This window comes from Giraffa tippelskirchi, chromosome 5 (assembly GCF_054371585.1).
Source record: "Giraffa tippelskirchi isolate mGirTip1 chromosome 5, T2T-mGirTip1v1.2.pri, whole genome shotgun sequence".
In the NCBI taxonomy this organism is placed as follows: Eukaryota; Metazoa; Chordata; class Mammalia; order Artiodactyla; family Giraffidae; genus Giraffa; species Giraffa tippelskirchi.
The window spans coordinates 175,917,271-175,944,899 of record NC_137279.1 but is presented as its reverse complement, the minus strand read 5'-3'; the positions used below and the strand labels follow the sequence as shown (position 1 = coordinate 175,944,899).

General features: G+C 46.6%; 1 protein-coding gene and 1 long non-coding RNA gene across 3 annotated transcripts in view; one reads left to right on the top strand and one right to left on the bottom strand.

Annotated features, from left to right (window-relative positions):
• The window catches only part of RNF220 (ring finger protein 220), a 304,953-nt gene that overhangs the window by 35,559 nt on the left and 241,765 nt on the right, over positions 1-27,629 (top strand). Inside the window, exons 3-5 of one of the 2 annotated variants that reach the window (XM_081488737.1) lie at positions 7,850-8,040; positions 8,395-8,564; positions 14,885-15,620. In XM_081488737.1, coding sequence (XP_081344863.1) covers positions 14,996-15,620 — 625 coding nt within the window. In that variant the 5' untranslated portion in view covers positions 7,850-8,040; positions 8,395-8,564; positions 14,885-14,995. The remainder of the gene's footprint in view (positions 1-7,849; positions 8,041-8,394; positions 8,565-14,884; positions 15,621-27,629) is intronic. The other variant, XM_081488736.1, reaches the window with a different exon arrangement.
• Positions 18,652-21,428, bottom strand: LOC145505820 (uncharacterized). The gene is made up of 2 exons (XR_014053304.1): positions 21,200-21,428; positions 18,652-18,956 (listed from the first exon to the last, which is right to left on the bottom strand). It is a non-coding gene; the product is annotated as an uncharacterized LOC145505820 (long non-coding RNA).

The window sequence follows — 27,629 nt, the reverse complement described above, 5'->3', positions numbered from 1 at the left end:
TTAAAGGCGGGGAGGGGCTCTTGTCCTTCGCACCCTCTCTGCAATAGGAAAAAACAAGGAGAGAGGGCTTCAGGTGCAGGTAGGAGGTGGGAAGCAAAGTTGTTTCCACTTGATGGCTTTTCATCTTTCAAAAGCAGGTGCTCAATTAATATTTATTAAATCAATGACTGAATAAATGCAAGTAACAGGAATCTGAAATCTGCAAAGTTACTTGCTTTCCACCAGAAGCATTCTATTGTCTAGAAAAGTTTGGGGATGACTGTGGAGATGAGAAGGATTCAGAGTACTTTTCAGTAAGAATAGCTTTAGGAAGAGTACTTTTAGGAAGGGATGTCTCAAAATCAACAATAAGGATACTAAAGTCTTACTCCAAATGGAAACCAGCAGGGGAAATGCTGCTCTGTTGGACAGAGTGAAAGAAAAAGAGCCGGCGACCTGTTCTCTACAGGTTTGTTTTCTTTTACTTTTTTTCAGTTAAAGCAACCTTTTTCAATCCCTAGAAGTTTCAGACTACAAACTTTGGGTTTGAGAGGAGAGCAAGGATCTATCAGCCACTGAGCACTTATTTGCTACAAACGGTAAAGAACACTGGAGAGTAATCAATAAGCAGTAGCTGCTACTGCTGCTGCTAAGTCACTTCAGTCGTGTCTGACTCTGTGCGACCCCATAGATGGCAGCCCACCAGGCCTCCCTGGGATTCTACAGGCAAGACACTAGAGTGGGTTGCCATTTCCTTCTCCGATGCATGAAAGTGAAAAGTAAAAGTGAAGTCGCTCAGTCGTGTCTGACTCTGCGACCCCATGGACTGCAGCCTATCAGGCTCCTCCATCCATGGGATTCTCCAGGCAAGAGTACTAGAGTGGGTTGCCACTGCCTTCTCCGAATAAGTGGTAGAAAAAGGATCAAACTCAGACTCTGTCTTTACTCATTTTTAACTGCAGTGTTCTACTTCTACCTCAGATTTTAATAACTCTTACCATTGCGAACAGTCTTTAAGATGCCATCATGAGTAAATTATTTCTTGACAAATAATGCCATGGGCGTTATTTTTGTGATATTTTGCACGCTTCAATATTCAAATCCCAACTCCTTTAAGCCCTACTTAAATCCTGCCTTCTCCCAAAATACTTCAGGACACCTCACATCCAGATGGTCTCTCTGGCCTTTAAAATCCTATGACAGTCTGCCTGTGTTACTCGTTCGATAAATTTTATCTGCATACAATTGAGTTGGATATTATTTAACTTTTCTCTGATTATGACTTGGGCTTCCCTTGCGGCTCAGCTGGTAAAGAATCTGCCTACAATGAGGGATACCTGGGTCCAGTCCCTGGCTTGGGAAGATCCCCTGAAGAAGGGAAAGGCTACCCACTCCTGTATTCTGGCCTGGAGAATTCCATGGGTTGTATAGTCCATGGGGTTGCAGAGTCGGACACGACTGAGTGACTTTCACTTGATTATGGCTTAACATCACAAATCCATAAGCTTCTCAGAGGATAGAAAGTGCATCTTATGTCTCTTTTTTTGGACATCTTTTAAAACTTTGTCCTAATGCCTTACCCATAGTATGCTGCCAGTAAATATTTGTCGATTGATTGCTGGGTCACTCTCATCATCAATGTTGGTTGAACGTCTCTGAGAGCTGTCTGCAACTACTTCACAAAGTTTCCTGTTGATATCATTCTGAGAAATGGAGTTTTTATTTCTGCTGTGGATTTTTTTCCTTTCTGGTTATAAAGCTGGGAATCTCAAAAAGACTATTGGTTTGTATGTGTGTGCAGGGGGGTTCCTTTTGAAAGGGAGTGTGGGAAAAAAAGCAGACTTTTTATTTTGTAAAGGTTTTTTGAAGCTTACAAGTTCTCATAAAAAAGTCCAAATTGGTTGAACTTGAAGTTCCCCTCCTCCTTTCTCCTCCTGCAGAGCCTTTTTCTAAACCTACTTCCCTTAAAATGACTTTTATTGATTTTCACTCATTGAGAGTTATTCTTCAGAATGAGGATGGAGGGGTCAGAGAGAGAAATTTACCCTGTGCTACCTGTGGAATAGGTGTACCTCCATATCTAGTCTTGCTTTATTTGTTCTGTTTCCTGGATCCAGAAACCTGCACACTGGGGATCATTAGGTCCTCTGTGTCTTGGTCGGAACTTGAGTACAGTATACTAATAGATCAATTTATGTGTTCATTCATTCAGCAAACATTTATTGAGCAGGCATGTCCTAGGCATTGGAGATACTAAGATGAATAAGACGTAATCGCTGCCCTCAGTGACCCCCAGATGTACATGGAGGCACCAGCGTGATGGGGGTTGGGGTCAGAGAAGGCTTCCTAAACGAGGTAACTGAATATCCTCTCTTTGGCAATCCTAAGAGAAGGAAGAAATCAGCCTTGTAAAATAAATATAAACATTTAATCAAGTTAGCCAATTAGAAAGACATTTCTTAAGATAGTCTTTTACCAGTATGTCCTATGTTTCTTTTGCAATTTCCCCCTAATTTCTTTGCTTCCCAGGTGGCGCTCATGGTAAAGAACCTGCCTGCCAATGCAGGAGACGTAAGAGACATGGGTTCGATCCCTGGGTTGGGAAGATCACCTGGAGGAGGGCACAGGCAACCCACTCCAGTGTTCTTGCCTGGAGAATCCCCATGGACAGAGGAGCCTGGCAGGCTACAGTCCATCGAGTTGCAAAGAGTCAGACATGACAGAGCACCTTAGCATGCATAGTCTACGTTTAAAATTGCCTCCAACCTTATTTTTCTAAACCCTAATCTGATCCTGTCATCCCTGTCTTGAGAATTTTTAATGGCTACTCATTCATTCATTCTGCATATTCATCCATCACCTACTGTGCTGTGTCAGGCAAATACTAAGTGTTTGGGATGCAGTGTTTGTGAGCAAACGGTTCCTCCCTTCAAGAAGCTTATGGTCTAGATCGAGAGACAGACAAGTAAGCAGACAGTATTGGTACAGTCTCATATTAGCATTGACAGGGTCAGCACATGATTCTGTGGGAATATAGGGAGGAGCGCCTTTTCCTGTCTGTGCTTCCTGAGTCTTGTCCTCAGATTTAAATCAATGCAGCCCAACAGATATCGGTATCTATTGTGCTAAGTACTATGCAAAACAACTGCTTTTAAGCAGATCAAAGTCTAGTGGAGGAGCCTGAGAACTTAATCAATAATTCCAGCACAGTGTGGTAAGTGGATAGATAAATGCATTGGATGCTAGGTTAACAGGGGTTGAAGAGGAGAGAGGACTGGTAGACAGCAAAGCTTCCTGGAAGAGACCATGCCTAAGCCGAGTCTTGAAGTACAAATAGGAGTTAGCTAGACTCTGAAGCATCCGGTTCCTTAGTGGGACAAACAAAACCCTTCACAACCTGTTGCTTCACATTTCCAGTGCACCCTATGTCTTATATACCTTTGTTTTTCAAGTTAGGAACAAGAATCCCTGGGGGATCATTTAGTGTTATACATCGGATACAAGGAAGTACTGGGTAAATGCAGTGCATCTTTACAGGGCATCAGTTTTACCAGATGATAAATAATTTAAAGTATTGTTTTGTATTAAAGCACAATATATTTGTGAACTTGAAGGCAAAATTTCCATTGATTTTTTAAAAGATAAAACAAGATACATAAATTTCCAGCTATTAGAAAGTCATTTCAGGCTTGTCCTCAGACACTACCTCTTTCTTGTGGAAAAGTTTGAAATGCAGTATCTTAATGTGCCAAGAACTTTCAGGTCTCTGAGGCTTAGCATATGCTATTCCTTCATCCCAAGTGCTGTTCTTAGTTTCTCCCTAGGTAAACCACTCAAATGGCAGAAAGTGAAGAGGAACTTAAAAGCTTCTTGATGACAATGAAAGACGAGAGTGAAAAAGCTGGCTTAAAACTCAACATTCGGAAAACTAAGATCACGGCATCCAGTCCCATCACTTTATGGCAAATAGATAAGGGAAAAGTGGAAACAGCGGCAGATTTTATTTTCTTTCTCCAAAATCACTGTGGATGTTGACTGCAGCCAAGAAATTGAGACATTTACTTCTTGGGAGGAAAGCTATGACAAATCTAGACAGCGTATTAAAAAGCAGAGACATCACTTTGCCAACAAATGTCAATATGTTCAAAGCTATGGTTTTCCCAGTAGTCATGTGTAAATGTCAGAGTTGGACCATAAAGAAGGCTGAGGGCTGAAGAACTAATGCTTTTGACTTGTGATGCTGGAGAAGACTCTTGAGATTCCCTTGAACTGCAAGGAGATCAAAGTAGTCAGTCCTTAAGGAAATCAACCCTGAATATTCATTGGAAGGACTATGCTGAAGCTGAAGTTCCAACACCTTGGCCACCTGATGTGAAGAGCAGACTCATTAGAAAAGACCCTGATGCTGGGAAAGATTGAAGGCAAAAGAAGGGAGTGGCAGAGGGTGAATGGCATCACCGACTCAATGGACATGAGCTTGAGCAAACTCTGGGAGATGGTGAAGGATAGGGAAGCCTGGACTGCTGCAGTTCATAGGGTCACAAAGAGTCAGACACGACTTAGCAACTGAACAACAACAAACTCTACTTACCCTTCAAATCCCGATTTAAGTGTCATCCCGTAAGAGTCATTTTTTAACACGGTTTAAATGTCATCCCATACAACAGTTATTTTTTGAACATCCACTTACATTTTGCCTCCTTTCCTAATAGTGCCAGGCAGAGTTTGGACCACCTTCTTTTGTGTTCCCACCACCTTTTACCCAGAGTTTTCATTACAGCACTGCTCACATTGTACAATGCTGCTCACTGTTTTCCTATCCATTTCTGCTGCTGCTAGACTGTAAGCTTCTGGAGGGCAGGGACTATTTTTACATTTATCTTTGTCTCCTTAGTGACTGGCACTTGCTAGAACTTCAATCAATATTTTTTGAATATTGAGTTTATGGACCATCTCTTCTGCATGCCCTCTGCTCTTACATAAAGTAATATCTCCTCTCCTTCTCATCTTTAGGGAGTGATATGTTCCACAAAAGTCTATTTTCCAGGCAACTGAAATTTACTTCCTAAAGTATCAAAACCTGCTTTCAGTGGGAATTTATTTTTTTTAAGTTTTTACATGCCTCCTCTCTTAAATAAATATACTAAAATATACTAAGCATAATGTGTTCCTTGATGACTTATCCCTGAAAGCACCAACCTTATGCTGGTTTGTAATTCATGACATCCTCTAGGGACACTGATGGGATAGCACTTCTTGCCTGCACACCAAATAACTCCATCCTCTTCTGGGTTGAGAGTTCTTATGCTTCTTGTGTTTTGGTCAAAACTTGATGTCAGTGTGCTCCCTCTAACAACACTGCCTTTTGCTCCTATTGTGTGCCTTTTAATGGATACTAAAATTATAAAAGAATATATGTTCACTGACACAGAAACAGAAGCATTCCAAGTAAAAACTCAAAGTCCTCGCTCATTCTTGGCTCCCCAGCTTGCCCCTCCCCCACATCCACACTCACTCTCTAGGTACAACCATTGTTAGCGGTGTGATGTGTATCATTTTCTGTCAATGCACGTGTATACTCATGTATACACAAATATCAAGTCATAGTCTACAAACTGTTCTATGACTGGCTTTTCTTCCCCCTCGATAATACAATAGGTATCTTTAGATGTCAGTACATTCAAGTCTATCTCATTCTTTTTAATGGCTGCCCCCTTTTAATTTGACAATCTTAATCAGCTGTGAATGGGAAAGCCAAATAATCAAGCTTATTAGAATTGTACCTAAGAAAGAGTAAATCAGCTCTGAGTGAAGGCTTGAGGAATTCTCCTAGGGGTAAAATGTGTTAACTTTAGTGCATGGTCTTTGTAATGTTTATTTTGGCTATTCTGGGACCCCTTTTGCTTATTTCCTGGTTCACTGTGTTTTGGATAGCTGAGGTTGCTGGACATACGCCCTGTGAATTAGTGAGGTATTACATATTCGATTTTGCATTGTATGATAATACTATGGTTTTGTGGGGGTTGTGCATTTTATTTTTAAATTTAGATTGTCTTTGTAGACAGGGATTATTTCTTCCGACCCTAAGTACTTGCATCATAGTGCAGACAGTAGAATATGGTAACAGTTAGAATGTTTGGCTTGGTGATTGACATGGGGCTTCTTATCAGTATCATCTACCTGCATTGGATTTATGGGAACTCTGTAAGCTCATCTGAAGAAGCCTTTTATTACTAATGAACATTAAAGTACTGATAGCATCTTGCCCTATAATAATAAAATACTATTGAGGATTTATATGGGGTTTTCTGCCTTCATCAACTATAGTAAATGGCTAAATCCTGTTAATTCCACCTTTTAGATTTCACAGTAATTTGTCCCCTCTTCTCCATTCCCACTGCCCCAGTGCCTTGGTTCATTGCATTCCAACTGAATTACCTTTAACAGACTCCTTAATTGGTCTCCCTACCTCCAATCAAAACTCCACTCTGCTCACACAGTAACTAGTGCTCTTAACAAAGAAATTCTATCACATCACACCCCTGAAAAACCCTGTAGGTGTTTCTCATCAGCTGTAGAGTAAGTCCACAGTCCTTTGCCCCACTTTTCCTGATTTTCTCTTGTAGTCAATGCTCATACTTCAAGTGGCTTATAGTATCTCCAACACACCATACAAGAGAGTTCCCAATAAATGCTTCCTAGATGAATGAATGAAACACCTTACCTAGTTAGAGTGACCATTCAATCCACTTGGTTCAGGATTCCCTTCCATCCCAGCATAATGATTAATAGTGCTTTTCACTATTAAACTTGTCTGAGGCCAATAAATCCCCTAATCACAGCACGCATCAAATTGTTTTCTAATTCTAGTCCCACCTACTAGATAATGGAGGCAGAAATTTTGTTCATTTTACTTTTATATCTTCATTTATTCAACTAAGAGAATGACACTGTTAGATGCTGAGGTATAATGCTAAATAAAACAAACATGGTTCTTGCCTTCATGAAGCTTATAATCCAGCAGGAAAGAATAATCTAGTGGGAAGAATAGTGCCTAATACATTAAATGCTGCTGTGTGAATGAATGACTCAACGTGGAGACAGACATAGTCATAAGCATAGAACTCTAGGTTGATCAAATTAACTATTTTAAGAGTTGCTAACTAAAAAAAGTAAACACAAACAACACATACAACACATTAAACATACATAATATTTAGATGCTACTTTAATGTGTAAGAAATTGTGAGGAAAAAGGAGACCATGAAATAATAGCAAGAATGAGACTGTGAGGGCTCTTTGTTTTTTAGGTAGGCAATTTGTAATCCATGTGGTTCTTTGGAGGACAGATTATCAGTATGTATTCTACCCTGCCGCCCTTTCTTTTTGAGATGAGAAATCTGTGGTTTTAGAAACTGAGCCACAAAAGAAAGGAGTGATTTCATAAACAGGGGTTAGATTTTGGTTGGGTTTCACTACCTGCTATCCTAGGCTAGTTAACCATGTTCCCATGGACAAGTTACAAAACTCTTTCAACAACCTCACTTCCCTCTTCTGTATATAAAATAGTGCCAATATTATCTCCAGAATTGATCTAAGGGTTAAATGAGATTATGTTAAGGCATTTAGTCCCATAACCCAGCTTCTAGAAGGCACTCAGGGAATGTTAGTTCTCCATCCATTTCCCCTATTTATCTTTCTGTACGTGGTGAATTAAAGGATGATATAAAATTATTTGAAAAGAACGAACTGTAAATATAAACACCAATAAAATTTTTTATTCTCAAATATGGGTGCTAAACTAGGCCCTCTCCGTTCCCTCTGCCAGTACCAGTTTTATTTATATTCATTTATTATCTTATTTTTATAGGCAAAGACCCAGAGAAGCGTTCCAGGAGCAAAGCGATAGGCAAGATTTTTCTGGGAAAAAGGCAGAGTTTATGAGGGAGTCATTCAGCTGCAGTGGGTGTCCGTTTTAAGGATAACCATTTACTTTTGGTCGCTTTTGGTTCAAGAAAGGAAGAACAGCCAGCCATCCACGGAAATCTTTCAGCGGCGGGGGTAAATGTGAACAAAAGCAGGATCTCTCTTCAATTTCCCCTACGTCTCGCGACCCCAAGACTTCCAGCTCTTTCGCAAGGGCCAGCAGGTCTGCTCTCCAGGAGTGTCCTGGGTCTGGACTCCATTTCCCAGAGTCCCTTAGTGCCCTAATGTATTCAGGGCTCAGAGTGCCTGTATGTGTGTGAGTGTGAGAGAATGTGCGCGTGTGTGCGTGTGTGTGTGTGCGTGCGCGCGTGTGTCTCCGAGTCCCTGGGAGAGTGGAGGCTCATTCACTGATTAGAGCCAGCGCTGAGAGGCAGCACTGCTCCTTCTCTCACACCAACCAAGTCTCTTGATCTGTACATGCAATCCCAGGCAGCTCGCGAACACAAACCCGGGGCCAGCCGCCTACCGCTGCTGCCGCCGCCGCCGCCGCCTCTGCCTCCGCCGGCTCTGCGCACCCGGGACTTTTCATGCACCACACTCACAGCCTCCTTCCCTCCGTGTCCTGAAAAGTGCGACCGTTCTCCCAAGGAATTTCCACGGCAAGTACAGAGACCAGAAAGGGGTGTGGATGCGTGTGCGTACACCAGAGGGGTGGGTGCGAGGGCGGCCGGGTGTCTCAGGAACCCGGCTAACTTTCCGGGTCGCTTTCCTAGGGATCCGGGCGGCTTCCCGGCGATAGGGGTAGGGGCTGGGACCCGGACTGGCGCGTCTCGGATCTTCGCGACGGTGCCTCCCGGCATCGGTGCCCTGCGCACTCAGTGCGCTGCCTCACTCAAACTTTCCGTCTTGAGTTTTCCTTAATGTGTTTTATTTGGGGGGTGCGAGGGGGAGGGACCAGACGCGGGAATTGGACAGGCAGGGAGGGTGAGGGGGCAGGGGCAGCGAGGGAAGGGAGCAGGACTCTTTTTCTCCATCTTTTAATAAGCCACATTCCCACTTTGTTTGGTTCGAGCGCCGGAATGCCCTGTCGCCCGGCTCCCCCGTGGATCCTGCGGTGATTTCCGGCGGGGCCGGAGCCGGGTGGTACTCAGCGGGGTGCCCGAGGCTGCTGGCGGGATGGGGAAGGGGCGATCCGAATGAGAAAGGACCTCGTCCGCCCCCACACAACACGCGGCCGGCCCGGGTGGGGTACTCGGGGAGAGGCTGGAAGCCTGGGGCCCCCGGGGGCTCGGCTTACTTTCCTGGAGGGAGCGGGGGTGGGGTGGGGTGGGGTGGGGTGGGGGGAGCCGCCGCGGGCAGGAAGGAGGCAGGTGCTGGCCCAGAGGTGGACCGCTCGAAACGCAGCCGGTAAACTCGCGCTCCGCCTGGCCCGCCGGCCTGGTCTCAGAGCAGCCCGAGCCGTGGAGGGGGGGGTCTCCGGGATTTCCCGGGCCGGGACTCTCTCCCAGCGGTTCCACCGAGCGGGGTGGTAGGACCGCGGTACAGACAGCGGCGCGTGGCTTTTTGTAGTTTTATTTTTAATCTTAGACTTGCCTTAAACTGAGTAACAATTTCTCTTCCTCCGACTTGAGAACAAAACTTTTCAGCGAGCACGGCGGGCACTGCAGTCCTGCGGCCGCCACAGCCGCGGCGGAGCGACCTTGTCCGCGCGGAGCCTGGCCCGCCACCGCGCTCCTGAGCCTCCGGCCGCCCCCTCCCCAACCCCGGGCTTTTCAGGGCTCCGCCTGGGCGTTTCGCCTTTGTGCTTTGTAAGGGAAAACCTCTTCTTCCAGGGCACAACAAACTTGGGCGGAGAGCTTCCGTGTGGCCCCCCGGGCGAGGCCGCCCACGGTGGTGAGGCCATCTGAGGGGATGCCCGGTCTGTCCTCCGCTGCAGGAGCCCCTCCAAGAGCTCGAGACCTGGGTGGACCCCGGCCGACGGGAGCCCAGAAGTAGCCGGGGCTCGGGCTGCTCGGAGGCAGGGGAAGAGCTCTCGCTTCCCGATCAGAACGCGCTGTCTCGGGCCGGGCCGCGGCTCCCGCGGAGGGCCAGGGCCCGGGCCCCGAGCCGGGCGCGCGTCGCACCGGGCGCGGGTGTATGGGGCGGGGGCGCTTGGCGTGGGGCTCAGCTCTGCCCGGCGGGGCCGGGCCGGCAATCTGGGGTCCCTGGCCTCCTGCCCCGGAGCAGCTCAGAGCGAAGACTCTCTGCCCACGATGCCCACCAACCACGTCTCGCCTCTCATCCCCCCCAACCAGACTCGGCTTGATGGGCAAAGGGGAAAGAAAGGAAAAATAAAGAGGGGAAAAAAGGGTGGGCCGGGAGGAAGCTGGGGGTCAGGCTGGAGGGAACAGACAGGGCAGGGGTGCCGGCCTCCTCCTCTGCCCGCCTTGGGGGTTCTTCCCGCAAATGGAAAATGAGCCGAAGAGGGAAAGGCAGAAAGAGCGTCGAGGAAGAGCGAGGAGGGCGTCTTCCATGCCGATCCCTCCCGGCCCGCGGAAACCCGGCAAAAGTGGCGTTGAGTTCGCTTGCCGCAGTCCGGGGCGAGCGGGGAAAGGCCGAGGACAGGGCGGCGCCGCGCCGCCAGTGACAGACGGTGTCGGGGCCGTGCGCTGAGCGAGCGGGGACACACACCTGTTCTGCGAGTCGCGTCGTGTGCGGCGGCCGGGCGGCGGCGGCGCGAGAGGCGAAGCCCTCCCTCCCGTACTCCAGGCCCGCTGTCCGGGAACCGGGAGGGCCCGGCTGCCCCCGCGCCGGCTCGCCTAGGCAGGAGCCCCGCAGTCCAGGAGCCCGGGGGCTGCCCGCCGAAGCGGTGGCGCGCGGCGCCGGGACCTGGATGACCCGCGGGGCGGGGCTGTTCCGGAGGCGAGGTCCTTGCACTCTGATGGAAGGTAGTCTCCTCCGAGCTGCAGCCCCGCAGGTCAGACCAAGCCGCGCACCAGGGCCCATCGCATTTAGCGGTTCTTCCCGGGCTGGAGCCCTGGTTCCCCAAAGTTACAAACAGATGTTTCGTGCAGAGGTTGTTGGGATCTAAAGTATTCTTTGTGCAAAGGCAACCGAGAGGTCAGGCCGAGGATTGGTGGGCTCGGCTCTGCGTCGGCCCTAAGTTTATGTAGGTTTCGCCTTCACTTCTTCCTTTTCCCTAAAAGAGTTGGGTTTTCCCGGTGAAGATGTAGCGACCGAACTGTGCAACCGCGGCCCCGCGGGCCCGCACTCGCGGACTGGCCGGATGGTCACCCGCCGGCTAAGTCCGACCTGAGTCGGAGTCCAAATCTGGGACGGATACCCAGCCACGTCTGAACCGCAGGCGTTGGCCCCAGCCGTGGAACCAGGTTAGCCTTCTGCTTCCTGAGCTCGTGCAGATGGCGGTAAAATTTCTGCTAGAGCGGTGTTTCCAAATACCCCCCGGGCATTTAGTGTGCGGGAATTCTCTTCCAGCGAAACAGTCTGTGAACTTTAAAAAAAAAACAAAAACTTTCCTGAGTTCTTAACAACCCCCCACTACCCTGGCCCCATTTCCCATTGTTCTTTGCTTTTTAAGTTGCCTGTTAATTTTTTAAAAGTTTATTTATGCAAAGGGAAAATATCGTTTAATTTGTTCTATTATTTTAATTCTTGGCTTTTGGAAACGGTTCAGACCACAAAAATGTCACCTGTTGTAATAAGCAGAGGAGGGTTGTGTGTGCGATTTAATTACCAGCAGAGTCGTAGTTTGGTGGGCGTTCAGAGCTCGGGCTCCGGGAAAGAGGCTTTTGCAGCTTTCTTTGTGGCAGTCATTTGCAAGTGGGTTTGGCTCCGGGCTGCAGCAAGAGCAGCAGCGGCGGCGCTTCCTTTTACGCCGATCCCTGGCGCGGGTCAGGAAGCCCAGACCCTGGACAGGGATGGTCAGAGCCTGAGGTGGGAGATCGCCCGCTCTCTGAGACTTTCTCTCTGGCTTTCGGTTTTTCAATGCGAAAGTGGCTAGTTCGCGCGGGAGAGCGAGGAGCGCTGCGCATCAGCTCAGTTGCAGACATCTTCACATTACAAACGTCACCTTCTTCGTTTCATTTGTCTTGGTTCTGGCATGTTTAACAACGCAGTTAGTAATCTCACTAATTATTCAGTTAGCGGGCGTTTTGTAATCACTTTAAACCAGGGTTGGATGTGTGATTTAACAAACTCCCACACATACACTCCTGAACCAAAACCATCACGTCAAGGATTTGAGATTTTTAAAACTCAATATTTGTTGGTCCCTCCGTCCAACCTCACTGCCTGCCAGACAATTTATTTTGCTTCGTGAATTGATCCCTCCTCCTTGTTTAGTTAATTCAACAAAGACTTTTTGCAATCTGTTTGGAGTTTGTCTGATGCCGTGGAAAAGTAGCTGATGATTTATTTGGTTGCTTTTCGATTTCTGTCTTCAGCCCTTCTTTCTCCTCCTTTCAGCAGGGATGTCAGCTGTTATTACTTCCTATTGATCCCTTTGCAAAGTGAGAAGTGAACTAAAATTAATGTCAATTCCACTGCTCGGATCAATAGCTGGAGTTATTTTAATCTGGATTTGCACGAAGTGCTAAATTAAAAAAAATCAGCATAGAGGCAGAAAAGTAACAGTTACTTACTTTCCCTTTGCCTGGCTCTTTACAGTCCCCCAAATGCTCCATCAAGCTGATTATCTTACAATCCATATTTTTTTAATTAAGAGGGTCAGTTAGTTTTCTTATTTGGGGTTCTGTGTTTAAACCCATGACATTTTGACATTGGGAGTGTATTAACTATAGATTTTCATAATGACTGTGGTCTGCTGAAGCCTCATCTATACAAGTTGTTAATGTGAAGAGGGGGAAGAAAGAAAAAGGAAAACTGGCACCCCCTTCCCCCACAGAGACCAACGCCCACACAGTGGAGTAAAAGAGATGTGGCCTGGGAAAATATTGTTGATTTATTTTCAGTATAATGAAGTTTCAAATGAATAACCAGGTTTGAGTGATTCACCGTGTTCTGTTGGAGTGTCCGGTGCTGTTGCCAGATTACTAATTTATGAAACTCATTTAACATAATGAGGTGATCCAGGAAGTAAAAATAGAAGGGCGAATCCTCTGGATGATGGTTATTTTGGGGGAAAAACATCCCTCCCCTCACCCCTAGTGTATTATGTTTGCCCTTTTCTCCAGCTTGCCTCATGTAGTATTGCCTGTGTGACAGACAAGTAGTTCGATATTTCTTTTGTGAGGAGCTGCTTAGAACCCTTGGAACAGCCCTGGACCCACTTTCAGAGCATCCATGCTGTATGACCATTAATCTGACTTGAAAACAGCCAAGAACAGTATTCCCAGACTTGTCAGGCTAACTGGCTGTCCTTGGCAGATCATTCCCTGCACTGCTATAACTTGACAGGAAAGTTATTTAAAATTTGGAAGAGAGAAAAATCCGTTAATGTGAGATACATAATCTGGTAATTTAGCAATGATGTCTATAAGGAAAGATGCCAAATGAGGAAGCAGTCTGATGGTGTGCACTCATCTTCCCAATTAATAACAGTCATTGACACGTCTGCTACAGGATGGGAGAAGGAAATACTCTCTATGCACTGCATTAAGCCGGGAGGATTCATCTAGTGCTTAGCTGAGGTCTCTCTGTTTGAGGGAATAGCAAAGATACTCCGTTATCTAAATGGGCTTTTTTTTTTTTAAGAAAGGGGACAAATTTTATTTGAGACATGATTGTTAGTTTAGAGGTTATAATTTGTAACAGATGGTGCTTTTTGGTTACACTTTGAGTTTCATTAAGTTTTTATTTAGCATATATTTCTGAAGCTAATAAGTCCTAGTGTTCTGTCTTATGTTATCCTGACTCATCTACAGCCCTTCTCCCACCCCTTACTCAAAATAAATTTTGCAACAGGATCAGTGTCTATGAAAATGTACAACCTAAATTTAAAAGGGAAATTGAAGGAGGTCTTTCTGAACTCCAATTTGTTCCAGGGGCCTTCAGTGGACATCAACTCTGACTGGGCCAATAAGCAGAGGAAAATAAGTCAGAAATTTTGTTAACATTTTGCTCTAAATGTTAATGGCAAATTCAAGGCAGTTTACAAATCTACTTAAGAGTGAGTGCATTAGTAACTAAAATTACCAATCCGTTCTTTGCTGCCCCTGGAAGACAGACGTTTCCCTGGAACATATGCCAAAGGCACCCATTATGTTTTTAAATATTGTCAGAGATGGCAGGCACTTTATTGATGAAGGTTTTGTTCCTTCTCAGAAAAGAGAAAGCATACGTGATTAAAGAGGGGTGTGGATCAAAAATAATGCTGCTGTTGTTTCTTCACATAGTACTTCTTTCTGGAAAGAGACTTAGATGATACATGAAGATGTGTGTTTATGTATGTGCCAGTGTGTGTGATTTATCCACACGTACAATTTGTACCAACTAACACGTGGAGGTAGTCATGGTCTAAATGTGCTCGATTTAGGGGTTTTTCAGTCTCTGAGTATTGTTAGGGAAGATGAGAGGATGCAAATGTAGGGGGGTCTTATGAGTAGAACCTGGCCTCTATTTGAACATCAGGCCTGCCATGAGTGGTGTGTGCAGGTGCCCTTTAAAATAGAGACCTCACCTCATCTACTGGGTGACTTGGCCTTCCAAAGCTCATTTGCTCAGGGAATATTGTATTTGGAGGTTTTATGATTTTTTTTTCCTTTGCTGGGCTCAAGCGCATTTCACCCGGAACGTGTAGGGACCAAAGTCAGCTACGCGTACATCACAGTAAGTTGTCTATTGATTTTCCTGAATGAAAATGGTCTGATGCTGCTGCCCACTGGCTCCTAAAGCCTGTGGTGTCTCTTGCCCGACCATCTGTAAGCTAGAAGGATGGTGTTTCGATCACTTGGGGTTTCCCTTGTCTTTCCTCCCCCTGACCTTCCTCCCCCCGCTTTTTTTCTCTTTGCTGTTTCCACAGGTCTTAAAAGGGGATGATGCCCCAGTAATACGCCCTGCCCTGCTCCCGGGTGCCACTCCCTCCCAGGGAAGACTGCTTCTTGTGTGACGCGGGCCATAGAAAGAGACTCCAATGGACTTACACCGGGCAGCCTTCAAGATGGAGAACTCATCCTATCTCCCCAACCCGCTGGCATCCCCAGCCCTGATGGTCCTGGCGTCCACGGCTGAGGCCAGCCGTGATGCATCCATCCCTTGTCAGCAGCCACGACCCTTCGGTGTACCTGTCTCAGTAGACAAGGACGTGCATATTCCATTCACCAATGGTTCCTACACCTTTGCCTCTATGTACCATCGGCAAGGTGGGGTGCCAGGCACTTTTGCCAATCGCGATTTTCCCCCTTCGTTGCTACACCTCCACCCGCAGTTTGCTCCCCCAAATCTAGATTGCACCCCAATCAGTATGCTGAATCACAGTGGAGTGGGGGCTTTTCGTCCCTTTGCTTCCACTGAGGACCGGGAGAGTTATCAGTCAGCCTTCACGCCCGCCAAGCGACTTAAAAACTGCCATGACACAGAGTCTCCCCACTTGCGCTTCTCAGATGCAGATGGCAAGGAATATGACTTTGGGACACAGCTGCCATCTAGCTCCCCCGGTTCACTTAAGGTTGACGACACTGGGAAGAAAATTTTTGCTGTCTCTGGCCTCATTTCGGATCGGGAAGCCTCATCTAGCCCAGAAGATCGGAATGACAGATGTAAGTACCTTGGTGCGGCCCTCCCCTCACCCCAGTAGGCCCTGCCTTACAGTAGTATTCAACAGGTCGGTGGCATTTTTCATGCTCCTCGTAATGGGAAGGGCTGACTCTCTCCCATTCAGGAGCTGTGGAGTGCTGACGTTTACTTGTGTGTCTTGTCAATGAGCATTGATAGTTCTTGTAGGAAATGTTTTTCTGAAGGTAGCCGGAGGCACGCTGGCCTGCACTGCCCTTCCTTCCGGGGCACGAGTGGCTTATTCTCTGGGGACTCTGGAGTGGAGAGGGGGTGCTGTGTATATACTGGAGTGAATGTCATTTCATTAGTAAGCATAGGTTCCTAGGGAATTTCGAGGGGGGGGCGCTGAAGACACCCGTCCATCCCTCTTCCCTTTGCTCTCCTCATTATGATTCTCTGACCTCGGTATTATTTTTTAGCTTTTCCATTGTACCACATCCAGCAGACTCCACGTGATTTTATTTTCACAACTCTCAGCCCTTGTCCAAATCAGGCTATTTTTCAGAGAAGGACAAAGGTGTCGTCAATCACCATAAAGCATTTCAAACAGCTGTTTCCTTGCAATCACAAGGCTAGAAAGCCAAGTTCTCTTGGGATTTTAACAGGTTTGCTGGGTGCTTATCCTGGGGCTCCCTTGTAGAACTAAACAGGTTGGTCTATGTGACTGCTGGGTTTTTTTTTTTTTTCTGATGCTCACAACTGTTACCAATTTCTGCTTAAGAAACAGCTCTGTCATGTTCTCCAAGGGCCTTGATGGGCTCTGGCTACACTAATAGTTGGGGCTAAACCTTTGCTTGGAACTTGTAGACTAGGAATGTTGAACCCTGCCATCCTCACCTCTCATGTAATCAGAAAATAATTGTGTTTTGAAGCTTTTGGACTATGGGTAGACCCCCACAGAGCAGTTTTCTTCAAGCCTGGTGAGAATTTATGAACTGAGGGTGTTTTTTTCCAGCCAACCCTTTGTTCTAAGATTTGCTTCATTTTATTTTCTTAAGAAAACTACATTTGAGGTTTGCTTTCCCTCTTCTCTATTTTTTGTGCTCCCCCGTCCTCTCTATAACCACCATCACGAATGCCATTTTTTTTCTCTTCTCTTTATGATGCCGAGGAGAGTAATAGAGACGTTGCTGCTCTCTCCCCTGTCGGCACTGCTTCCTCAGGCTGTCTTCTTGAATTAGGCACTGTGTTAACTTTCCTGCGCTAAAAGGCATCTGCCTAAACCCAGCGTACCTTTTCAATAAAAGTCATCATAAAATCAACTTGCCTTGTAAATCCATCGCTCTTTGGTTTTGAAATATGTTGCGAGTGTGTCTTTTATGTCAGCGTCTGTAAGCCTGAGACCTCCCCACTTCAGGGAGAAGGCTGCTATCTGACAGCACAACAGCCAGTGTTCTGTCTTTTGCTTTAGCTCCTAGTCCACCTTTCCCCCTTTCTGTACAGCTGACGTGTGTGTGTATGCTCGCGATGATCCTGCTTTGGGGATATACTTGCTGAGTACGGGTTGCTGTTGTATCTGTCTTAGTTTAGTTTAGTTTTCATTTGTCAGTGTGCAAGTGATCAAGGCGAGCTTTAACCTGACCTCTGGCCAAAACCGCCCTGGTTTCGGGTGTGACCAAGTCTGATCCTTTTTTTCTCCAAACACAAGTTGAAAATGAAACCCTCTCAAAACTAACATGCCACAAAGTAACACCTGGAGATCAAGAAACGTTTCTTCTCTCCTAACAAATCCAGCTTGTCTCCATTTTTCCATTTTTTAGCCCAAACCTGTATCAGACCCCCAGAGCAGGAGGAAGCTGGTTAGCCGAGTTAGAACTCATAGATGCGGATATCCATTCCCCTCCGAGTGTCAAAGCCATAACTCTTCTGTTTGCCTGGTTTGCATGTGTGGGGGTGTCATCCCCCATGGAGATGGATCCCTCACACAGGAATACGCCTGGGTGGAGAAAAATTAAATGAGTCTGTCTCCCAAAGTGAAATGGAATTCTGACCTTGAAATTAATGAGGTTCTGATCAGAAAGGTGGGGAAACTTCTTTATTTCAAATTGTAGTGTTGTATAAATTGGAGCCCTTCCCCCTTTTACTTGTTTAAAATATCCTTCCTTTAGTTAAGTATTTTGTGTTCTCTTTTTTCTTCTTACATAAATGTTAGATCTATAGGCATGTCTGAGTGTAGAATGTCTGTCCACTCACATTATCTAGAGTTGCATTTGTGAGTGATCTTAAATGAGAAATAAAGGTACAGAGTGCATGGGAGACGGTTACCCTGTGATAACCCTGGATTTGTGTTCCTTTCTCTTTCCTTCTCTCGGGTGGGGTAGAAACCATCACAAGGTTGTCCTGGGGAACATTTGTGCTTTGGATTTTGAGTTTTGGAAGGCTGGAGAAACATTTTTCTGTAGGGAAGGGTCGAAGAGGCACCGTGACCAAGTCTGCTGCAGCTTTCTTGGCTCCTGTCATATGCCGACGTGTGTCAGAATATTTATGGTCTGTTTTATGTAAATACATATTTAAGGGCCGTTAGAAGGCCTGATTATTCCCACTAGATGCCTTTCAGGTCCTCCCTACAGAACCGTTTTGAAATAAGTAATATTTCTCAGATAATCGAGTGACACTATACAAGCCTGCTTCCAAGAGGAGAGCTTGAGGGGCAGATGGGGCAGTAAGGGGGGGTGAGGAGGCGAGAAAAGAGAGGACAGAAAGTGTTCCAAAGAGCACAGTGATAGGATACTGTGGCTTTTGCCCAGATTGCCAAAAATTAACCATGTATATTTTAGATTTTATAATTCTTAAAATTTAGAGCTAATCCTTGATATAGTTGACTGATTTTTCAGTTCTCTTCATATAAATAATTTTTTTTCATAAAATTTGAGAAGCTCTAATTAAATACAACAGTAAATCTCCTAAATAAGCATGTAGCTTTAGGGTTTTGTTGAGGGGGCGGGTAAGTACGGGGGTGTGTGTCCCTTAGAGTAGAAGTTTTATGACTGAGTTTTAGGTCAATGAAAAAATCAGTTTTACAATGGAAACACTGACAGTTTTTACTGTTGCAGCCCCCTGCTCACACAACTGCATCCATATGCAGATATGTCCACATCTGAGAGCATTTGAAAGAGGGGCCTGCAGACATGGTGTAATGCACACGTGTTCTTTCCTTCAATCTGGGTACTGATAGGCAGGATTTCTTTTGTGGTTAAATACCCATTTTTGTAGAGAGCAACATAGCTCCTTGGGTAAAGTATTGTCTCTCCTGTAGATGATTCCGTTTTGCTGTTCATCTGCCTGGCATCACAGGTGATTCCTGAGGTAGGTATTGGGCTCTATGGAAAAAAGAAGGCTTTACTCAACAGGACTGACTTGCTTACCCTGGAAAAAGGGAGAAGTATTTGATGAGAAGCCATTCATGGAGGATGCATGATTCCCCAGGAAGGGAACTGAGGTAACTCCTGTTTATTGTCATTCCCTGAACCCAAGGCTCCTTGTCCATGTCCAGGGAAATGATGTGAAAATTTATGGACCAATTACGAATAGTCCACGTGTGTCTTACATACGAAGTGTCTACAGATATGTTTCCCAGGGCTTTTAGAATAAACATTTCCTCATTAAGGAAACTTTACAACAAAAGGGAAAATACGTATTCTCTGCTGCCTTATACTAGAATCTATACATTTATGACCCCCTTAGCACTCTGGCTGTTATCATGTGCATTTCCTGGTTGTTCCCTATAGGCCTGATTCCTGTCTGGGTGACACAGTCTTTGGCCAGCCTGCCAGTCTATCCAGTCAGCCCAAATTGGAGTTGGCCAGGATGCATGTTCACCCTGAGGGCTGAGAGGGACCGGAAGTGCCCTTGGGGAGCCATGACAGGCCCTGCCTTCTGGCTCACCTCAGAGGTGGGTCCTGGGCACTGACTTAAGGTGGCCCTCTTTCCTTGACCCTTCCCTGTGGTCAGGGAACCCGGCCTCTCCCAGCAGTTTCCAGATGTTCTGCTTTGCTCTCATCTTTGATATATTTAAAAAGTCACTCAAATTTGAAAAGCGCTGAGAAGGAGATGGTATTTTGTACTCTGAAATGTGTCTTTCCAAAGGCACCTATCATTGAAAACCCTATGTCTTAAGAATGAAGTCAACTGAGCCCACATAGGCCCAGGGCAGCCTGAAAGGAGCTGGCTGGCTGCATCATGGGAGTGCTGTGAGGGGGCTATGTCCCAGGGGCTCTGGGACTGGGGTGGGTAGGGACCTGCTCTGGGCTTTTAAGAGAATTGCTCTTGCTGGAGAGGATGTTTGAGGGCAGTTCTCAGGTCACCAGGCTCAACTTCTGGATCGTTGCTGGAGCAGATGACCACTCTGAAAGGGCGTGCACATCATCAGAGATGGGTCAGATGGTTGCCGCTGTACTGACTGCCCAGACCTAGCCCGACTGTCGACTGTCGGCTCAGCTGCGCCCGGGCTTCTCCGGGAGTCCCTATTCCTTCCCCATCTGGGGTGGGGGGAGGGGAGGGGCAAGAACTCCTGTGATGTGTGTGGTTGTTTCTGGTTGTTCGCTGCCAACACAGTCATGGAGACTCCTTTTCATGCTGCTGGGTTTAATTGTCTTGTTGGGATAAAGAAATGTTTGCACAGCTAAAGTGGGGCCGGGCTGGACGGGAGCAGTCCCTGATGGCTGCAGAGCCATCTGGCCTGGCTTGGCTTGGCTCGGCGCGCCGCTGGCCCGCCCGCCCGCCCGCCCGGCGGCTGGGCTCGCTCCCGCTCCCGCTCTCTTCCCCTGCCCTCGCTCCACGCCGCGCCGCTGTGGTCGGCGGCTGCCTCCTCGCACGGCCGGAATGCCTAATCACCATGGTGAGAAAACGGACACCGCAGCCGTCCTCCCTCCTCGCCTCGCGCCCTCCCTCCCATCAATTGTCATGCAGAAGTGATCCGGGCTGCCGTTTCCTCGCGGCCGCCAGCCAGCCCCTCGCCGCTCCCGGCAGAAGGGTGGCTGGTAATTGATCGTTTGGGGGGAGGGGGCGCGGAGAGGCGCAAGGCCGGCCCGGGGGAGGGAAGAAGGACCACAGAGTGGGCCCAGTTGGCTCACTTGAAAAGGAACACCGCCCCCCCACCTCCGCCACGGAGATGGCGTTCAAGTGGTTTCAGAAATGTTGGTGACCTCGCCGTCGCTCGGCCGGACTCGGAGGCTGCGGGAGAACTCCGGGCGCTGCCCCCGGGGGCCGGGTCCCGGGGGCCGCCGGGTTCCCCACCCCCGCTCCGCCCTCCACGCCCAGCGCCTCCAGGTCGCGCTGAGAACCGAGCCCTGGGCGGGTTTCCCGTACGTCGTCCGAGCAGCAGAGAGATGGGGTCGGAGCGAGGGAGTGGGCGGGGGTGTAAAGCTAGGAGGGGGCGCGACCACGCGGAGGTCTGGGTGATCCGGGACCCGGCGGGATGTGCAGATGGGCGGGTGGCGGAGTGAGGAGGCTAGGGGACACTGCGAGGGGAGGGGGATTGGGGGACGAGGCTAGGGGAGGCGGGAGCGCGGAGGGCGCCCGGGCTCTCCGAGCCGGGAGGATGGACGTGTGTGCACACGCGCACCTGGATCTAGCGTTGCCCTCGGCATCCGAGGACTTTGAGGTTTCTCTTGTAGGTTCGAAATGTTTTCCGCGTTCGTCTTGCTTTTTAAGTCGGGGGATGTTTTCCCAAGTCCCGGGGTTCGTGAATCGCCAGGATGGCTGGTATTCGGGCGAGGCGAGTGGACGTAGCCTCTGACCGTCCGAGGCTCGTAGCCAGCACAGCGGGGTTCGTTAATGTGCCGGCAATTTCTGGAACTCTTCCCACGGGAAGTTTTCCGGGGCTGCCTTCCGGTCAGCGGCCCCAGGTTGATTATTTGGTGGCCCTTTTTTGTTTGAAAACAAAAAACACACATTGTATCCAAGTAACAAAAGTTGCTCTCCCTCCCCCCCTTTCCTCATTAGGCAGGGAAGAGGAAACTGAAAAATAGAATTATATTTTTATATTGGTTTTCCTTATTTTTAACCCCTATCTGGTTAATAAATATTGGCACACGCTGAACTAGTCTTTGTAAATACTGAGAATTTGGACTGATAGTACATTTGATAGAGTTATATTTTTATGATGGGTTTTCATATTTTTAACTCTTTTTAACCACATCCTTCTGGTCAATAAATATCAGAATACATGTTGGAATGTACTCTTTATAAATACTTGAGACTCAGAGTGATGGATTTTAACACCAAACTAACAATAATTTTTGGATTCAAATCTTCCCTTCAGACAGTTCAGCTCCATTCTCCAGTGCCATTTCACCTTCTCTAAAGAGAGATGCAGGAGAGGCTGGTTCCATCTCTGGGTGGGGAAGACCGCCCTAGGGAAGGAAATGGCAACCCATTCCAGTATTCTTGCCTGAGAAATCCCATGGATAGAGGAGCCTGGTGGGCTACAGTGCACTGGGTTGCGAAAGAGTTGGACATGACTAACCAACTAAACAGCAACAACAGAGAGAGATTAGCTGCAGACCTAAGCATAACATTGCTATATAGCAGCTAAAATGCCTTAAATCTTTTTTTTTTTAATGTCATTTAATTTGTGGCATTTGTGGTTGAACAGAGTGTGATTTTATCCTTTGGAACCTCAAAGTATGTGCTCCAGAGTGGAAATTTCTAAATATCTCTTTCTTTGGGGCAAGGAGGAGAATTTTCTGCAAAAGAACTTTCACCTACTTAGTCACTTTGTTGTGCCTTTTCCAGGAAAAGATCCTGAACTGGGGCTATGAGTTTAGGCCTGGAGAAATGAGAGGCTGTGGTATGAATCAGTCAACCCAGTAGATGCTAAGTAAATAGGAGTAAGTCATACCCTTACAGCCTTACCCAATGGATCAGACTTTTCTATTATCTCAATCACATTTTACTGCTAGTGTTAAAAAAAAGATTTACACTAAATCAGTACCAATCACAGCAAAGGGTTCAGTGTTAGTTGAGTATTGAATAAATTGATGGTGGTGATTATAACCTGATTTTTAAAGTTTTCATCAATTTGCCACACTTCAGCCTTACACTGGATAATATCCGTAAAATGGGGCTGTCCCACAGGTATAGTGGTTTGAGGAAAGAAAGGAAGAATTTATATGCCTTGAGATTTGATGAGTATAAAGGTAGGTAGGCAATTTTTCAAGAAATATGTGCAATTACCTTTCGCAAATATAGATTTATTTTGTTGATTATTTTGGTTAAAAAAATCTTTCATAACTTAAAAAGTAGTTTAAAATTTGCTTTTCTCTCCTTACTCTAGAAACCTAAGATTAGAGTCTATCCCCTTCCCAAATGTTTTCCCACAGCATCACATCCCCTATCACGGAGTCCACAAATACAGATCTGCTTTGTGTGTACTTTAGGAAAAAAAGTTTCTACCTGGATCCTGACTGGAGCTGGAAACAGACAAGTGATGTGTAGGTTTTGTAAACACATACAACCATCTGGCAATTCAGACATTTGACCGTCAATTTTCTCTGTGGAATGTGTTCTGATCGAAGACGACCTAGAGGAAATGCAAGTTGTGTTTTGGGTAGGGGGAGACGTGGTGCTGCGTCCAGTACATTCTGTTCAGCAGACATGGAGCTTTAGGAAAGTCTAGAGCTGCATGTGTGAAGGAGGAACCTTTTGGTACAGTCTCATGAGAAATCAAGCCCAGTAAGCCTGAATGTGACTCACCAGATGAGAGTTGTCTTCTTCCACTGAAATTCATTTGTAGGCTGAGACTTACGGCTTTGCATCCATCTTAGAGCAGCAGACAGTCAGAAAGCTGTAGGGAGGGGGCAAGGGCCAGCTCTGGAGAGACCTTTGCTTTATTTTCAGGTATATGATTCCCATTTAGGTGCTAGCTAATCCTATATTGCTCTCACTTGATCTTGCTTTTCAGGGTTTGATTTAAACTGAATCAGAATGGCTTAGCATAATAAATACCTGTTAGAGGGATAAATGCTGTGTTTGCCCCTTTGAGCCTCAACTTGAAGCTGTTTCAGACCAAAAGTGGGGAAGCAATATAACATAGTGGCTATGAGTTCCGCCTCTGGAGTAAAATCATGACCCTTTAGCTAACTTGTTCTGTGACCCTGGGCAAATTATTTAACCTCTCTAGGCCTCAGTACTGTTATCTGTAAAGTGGGAATTACACACCCTAAAAGGGTTGTTGTGAAGGACTGAATGAGATTAAGCAAACTAATAATGCTTAGAACAGTTCCTCACACATACTAAGTGTTCAATACATAATGACTATTATTATTTCAAGGACAATCTGGTGGTATAATCTTCCTTGTTAGAAGCACTGATGTAGTCAAACACAGGGTCATTAATGGCTAGCATGTATGTAGGATCCCTTCACGCACTCATGGCTTATGGTGATGTGGAAAGGGGGGAGGGAGAGAGGCTCAGCTCTTTTCTGTGATAGCAGCTGCTTCACCTCTCTGCATTATTATCCATCCACCAGGATTAGCCCTGGTGGCCCTCTGACCTCTTTCTCCCTTCATTTTATTGAGAAACAAGGGAATATTACAGTTAAAGAAACTGAGTCTCTGAGCCAGGAAGGGACTTAACTAGGGTTAGATATCTAGGCAGTGGCCCAGGTTAGAGAATCCAAATCTTACCAGATTGTCTTATTCTGGAATTTTGTGTTACCAGATTTTATTTGAAATAGATGGGTTATTAGAATTCGTGTGTGCTAGAAATTTGGGCCATATATAATCAGATTTGCTATAATGGCATTTGACTAGTATTAGAATTCAAAGTCCCAGAGTTTCTAATATGTCCTCAGATTTTAAGTTATACAAGCACTTTCTCCCCCTCTCGCCTATGTGAGAGAAATCTGTGAACCTTCCCCCATCTGTGTGTGTCACAGTCCCACAGCATGATGGATTGTCTCTGCTTGGGGGAGGCTTAGGATGGGGCTTGAAGGGGCCTTGTAGGTCAGGAGAGAAATACAGCAGCAGGACTGAGCTGGGGGGGCTGCTGGGGAGGGATTAGCAGGGGAAGGGGAGGGCAGGGTTGGGCGGGGACAGACCTCTTCCATAGTGTCTGTGTGCATTCTCCTAGGAGTAAAAGAAGGCTGTCCATTACCCTGAGCGCACAAATAAACTCAGTGTTTTTCTCTTTGTAGAAAGAAAGCCCCAGGGGGCTTGGGAACACCAGAAGCTGCCCGCCCATCAGTGGGAGAGATGGGAAGTAGGAGGATGGGACTGAGAAAGACTGACCCTCTGCCTGAGGACCTTGGATTTGGGTCTGTTATTTGAATATAACAGCTCATACTTGAAAAGGCTTCTGTTCAAATACGTATGTAGCAGAAATAGCCCTTGGAGGCCAGTTGTCCGGTACCTCAGTCCCCATCAGTTCCTTCATGGCTCCATTTAAGAAAAGGGGTTCCAGTCACTTTGAGGGCCAGAATGTCTCCATAGATCATAGAGCACCCATTCTCCTCTCTCCCAGGCCCCAGTTCTTTCTACGCACAGACTTGGAGGCATATGGGAACTAAGAAGGGAAATGTTGAATGTTAATGTCCAGTTTTTAAAGAAGGGCAGAAAGTCTGGGATTTAGGCTCCAATGCCATAGTCACGGTTAGGAAGGAACTCTAGGAAAGGAAAGAGTTGAGTCTGAGAGGTAGATAGGGAGGCGAAGGCAGCAGTGCATGCGAGGGTAAGTAATCAGCAGGACTGCAGTTAGGGCCTAGGCTTTGGCTTCCTTCCTGAGCAGTAAAATGTTAAAAAAAAAAAAAATCCTTAGAACAACAAAAGTCTGGACGCATGGGCTTCCTTCCTGACAGGCCAACCTGGTGGGGCTTCATTCAGCCTGAGCAGCAGTCAAGGCTGATTTACGGGTAAGAGGTCCCAGACAGACATGTGTGCTTAACCCCTTCCTAGCTGCAGAGATGACTCCTTACAAATGCTACCCTCCTCTCCCAGCTTCCCATCATGGTGTGGGTAGCTCTTTATTGTTACTGTTTCTTTATTCAAAGAGAGTCCCTACTGCTGAAGGACCCAAAATCTTCTTCATGAAGAAGCTGGGTCTCTGAGAAGTTGAATGACTTGAAAGAGATTTTACCATCCAGCTGGTACTGTGGCTTCTGGCAAGTGTAACTAACAGGCTCTTGGTTACATTACATTGACTTTGGAATGTTGTGTCCTTCTTAGATCATGGAAAGTGCCTCCTGGAATCTCTATTGGGGTGATCTGTGAGCCTCCGTTCCACATCTATAAAATACTGGTACTGCAGAAGAAAGGGTGCTGCTCATCAAGGGTGTTTTTAGGTGGCACTGTGGATAAAACTGAGGCTTCCAGGTGGCGCAGTGTTAAGAAAATCTGCCTGCCAATGCAGGAGACGCAAGAGATGCTGGTTTGATCCCGGATCGGGAAGATCCCCTGGAGGAGGAAATGGCAACCCACTCCAGTGTTCTTGCCTGGAAGATTCCATGGACAGAAGAGTCTAATGGGCTACAGTTCATGGGGTTGCAAAGAGACAAGACTGAGCAACTGAACACTCACGCATGTGGATAAAACTATGGCAGAGTACAGGAGGCATGGTTCAGTTTCCATCTGATAATATGATACATTCATTAGTTCATTTAATCATTCAATTAGTATTTTCTGAATAGCTGTGTCCTTCCAGACACTGTGCTGGGTGCTGGTGATATGATGATGGGCAAGACAGGTTAGAGTCCCTGCCTTATTGGAGCTGGAAGCTTGACAACCAATTGCAGGATGTTGTGAAAAGTACTCTAATAGAGGAAATGTAAAACGCCATGAGGTTAGAATCAGGAGCACCTAATCTTGTCTATGAGTCAGGGATAGTTTTCTAGAGGGAAACTATGGGATAAGCTGATATCTGAAGATCAGGGAGTCACTCAAAGAGGCTAGGTGTGACAGTTTGTTTTTCTGGACAAAGTATGGCATCTGAGTGTGGAAGAAAGAACTCCAGAGCTGCCAAGCGTTACTCATGATGGTGAGTGTGCGTGTGTGTGTGCGTGTGTGTGTGTGTGTTAGTCGCTCAGTTGTGTCTGACTCTTTGCGACCCCATGGACTATAACCTGCCAGGCTCCTCTGTTCATGGAATTCTCCAGGCAAGAAAGCCCCATGATAGTGAGTAAGAATAGGATTTCTCTCTGCCAGGGCCTCACAGCTGACTTTGGGTCTCTATTATATTTCATCCGATAGCCAGGCGTTCTTGAGACTGTTTGGTACTTATATGGTTCTGAGGCTCAGCATCATGTAGGATCTTTCTTGTAAAGTAACTTTCTAAAGATCAATAACTAGCAAATACTTTCTGATGACATATGATATCTTAAGAACCATGAGCACCCACAACCATGCTTGGGATGGAGCAGCCACTCGGGAAATATTTGTCAAATGCAGGAGAACCACGACCCTGATGATGTTGAGGGGGTAGGTCAAGGGCCCTAAGTTTTATCCTAGAGTTCCTGTTCGACTCTATACTTCCCCTGCCTGGAGACTTGATGGGTCTTAAGATCCAGAGTATTCCTGGCTGTTAAACTAAGCCACATTGCACCCAGTATTCTTGGCAGGATTTCTTGGCAAAGTTTCCTATAGGAGCTGCATTGCACAGACTTGACTTTCATGATGGAGGTTAGGAGTGTAGTGCCAAGACTATTGAAGAAGGAAAGAAAGAAGGCGAAACCAACCGTTGTCTTCGCCTGGCACGCGTAGGCATACTAACATCAGTTCCTTTCAGCTGGGGCCGCAGGACTGTGCCGTCTCTGCTGTGGTTTTCCTTCCCCCAAGGCCTCTTATCACCATCGTGGCTCTATATCCACAGCATTTCCTGAGCTCTGTGTGTAGAGCCTTGTGCTCGGTGCTGTTTGCAGGGGAGTCGAAGAAATCAGGAGATGATACTTCCCCTTCTTGAGGGCCTTATGGTTAAGGTGAGTAGTTAGCATGTACATGGGAGAAAAGAAGCGATAATGTAAAATAACAGACAGATAAGGCTCTGGGATCTCAGGAGAAGGA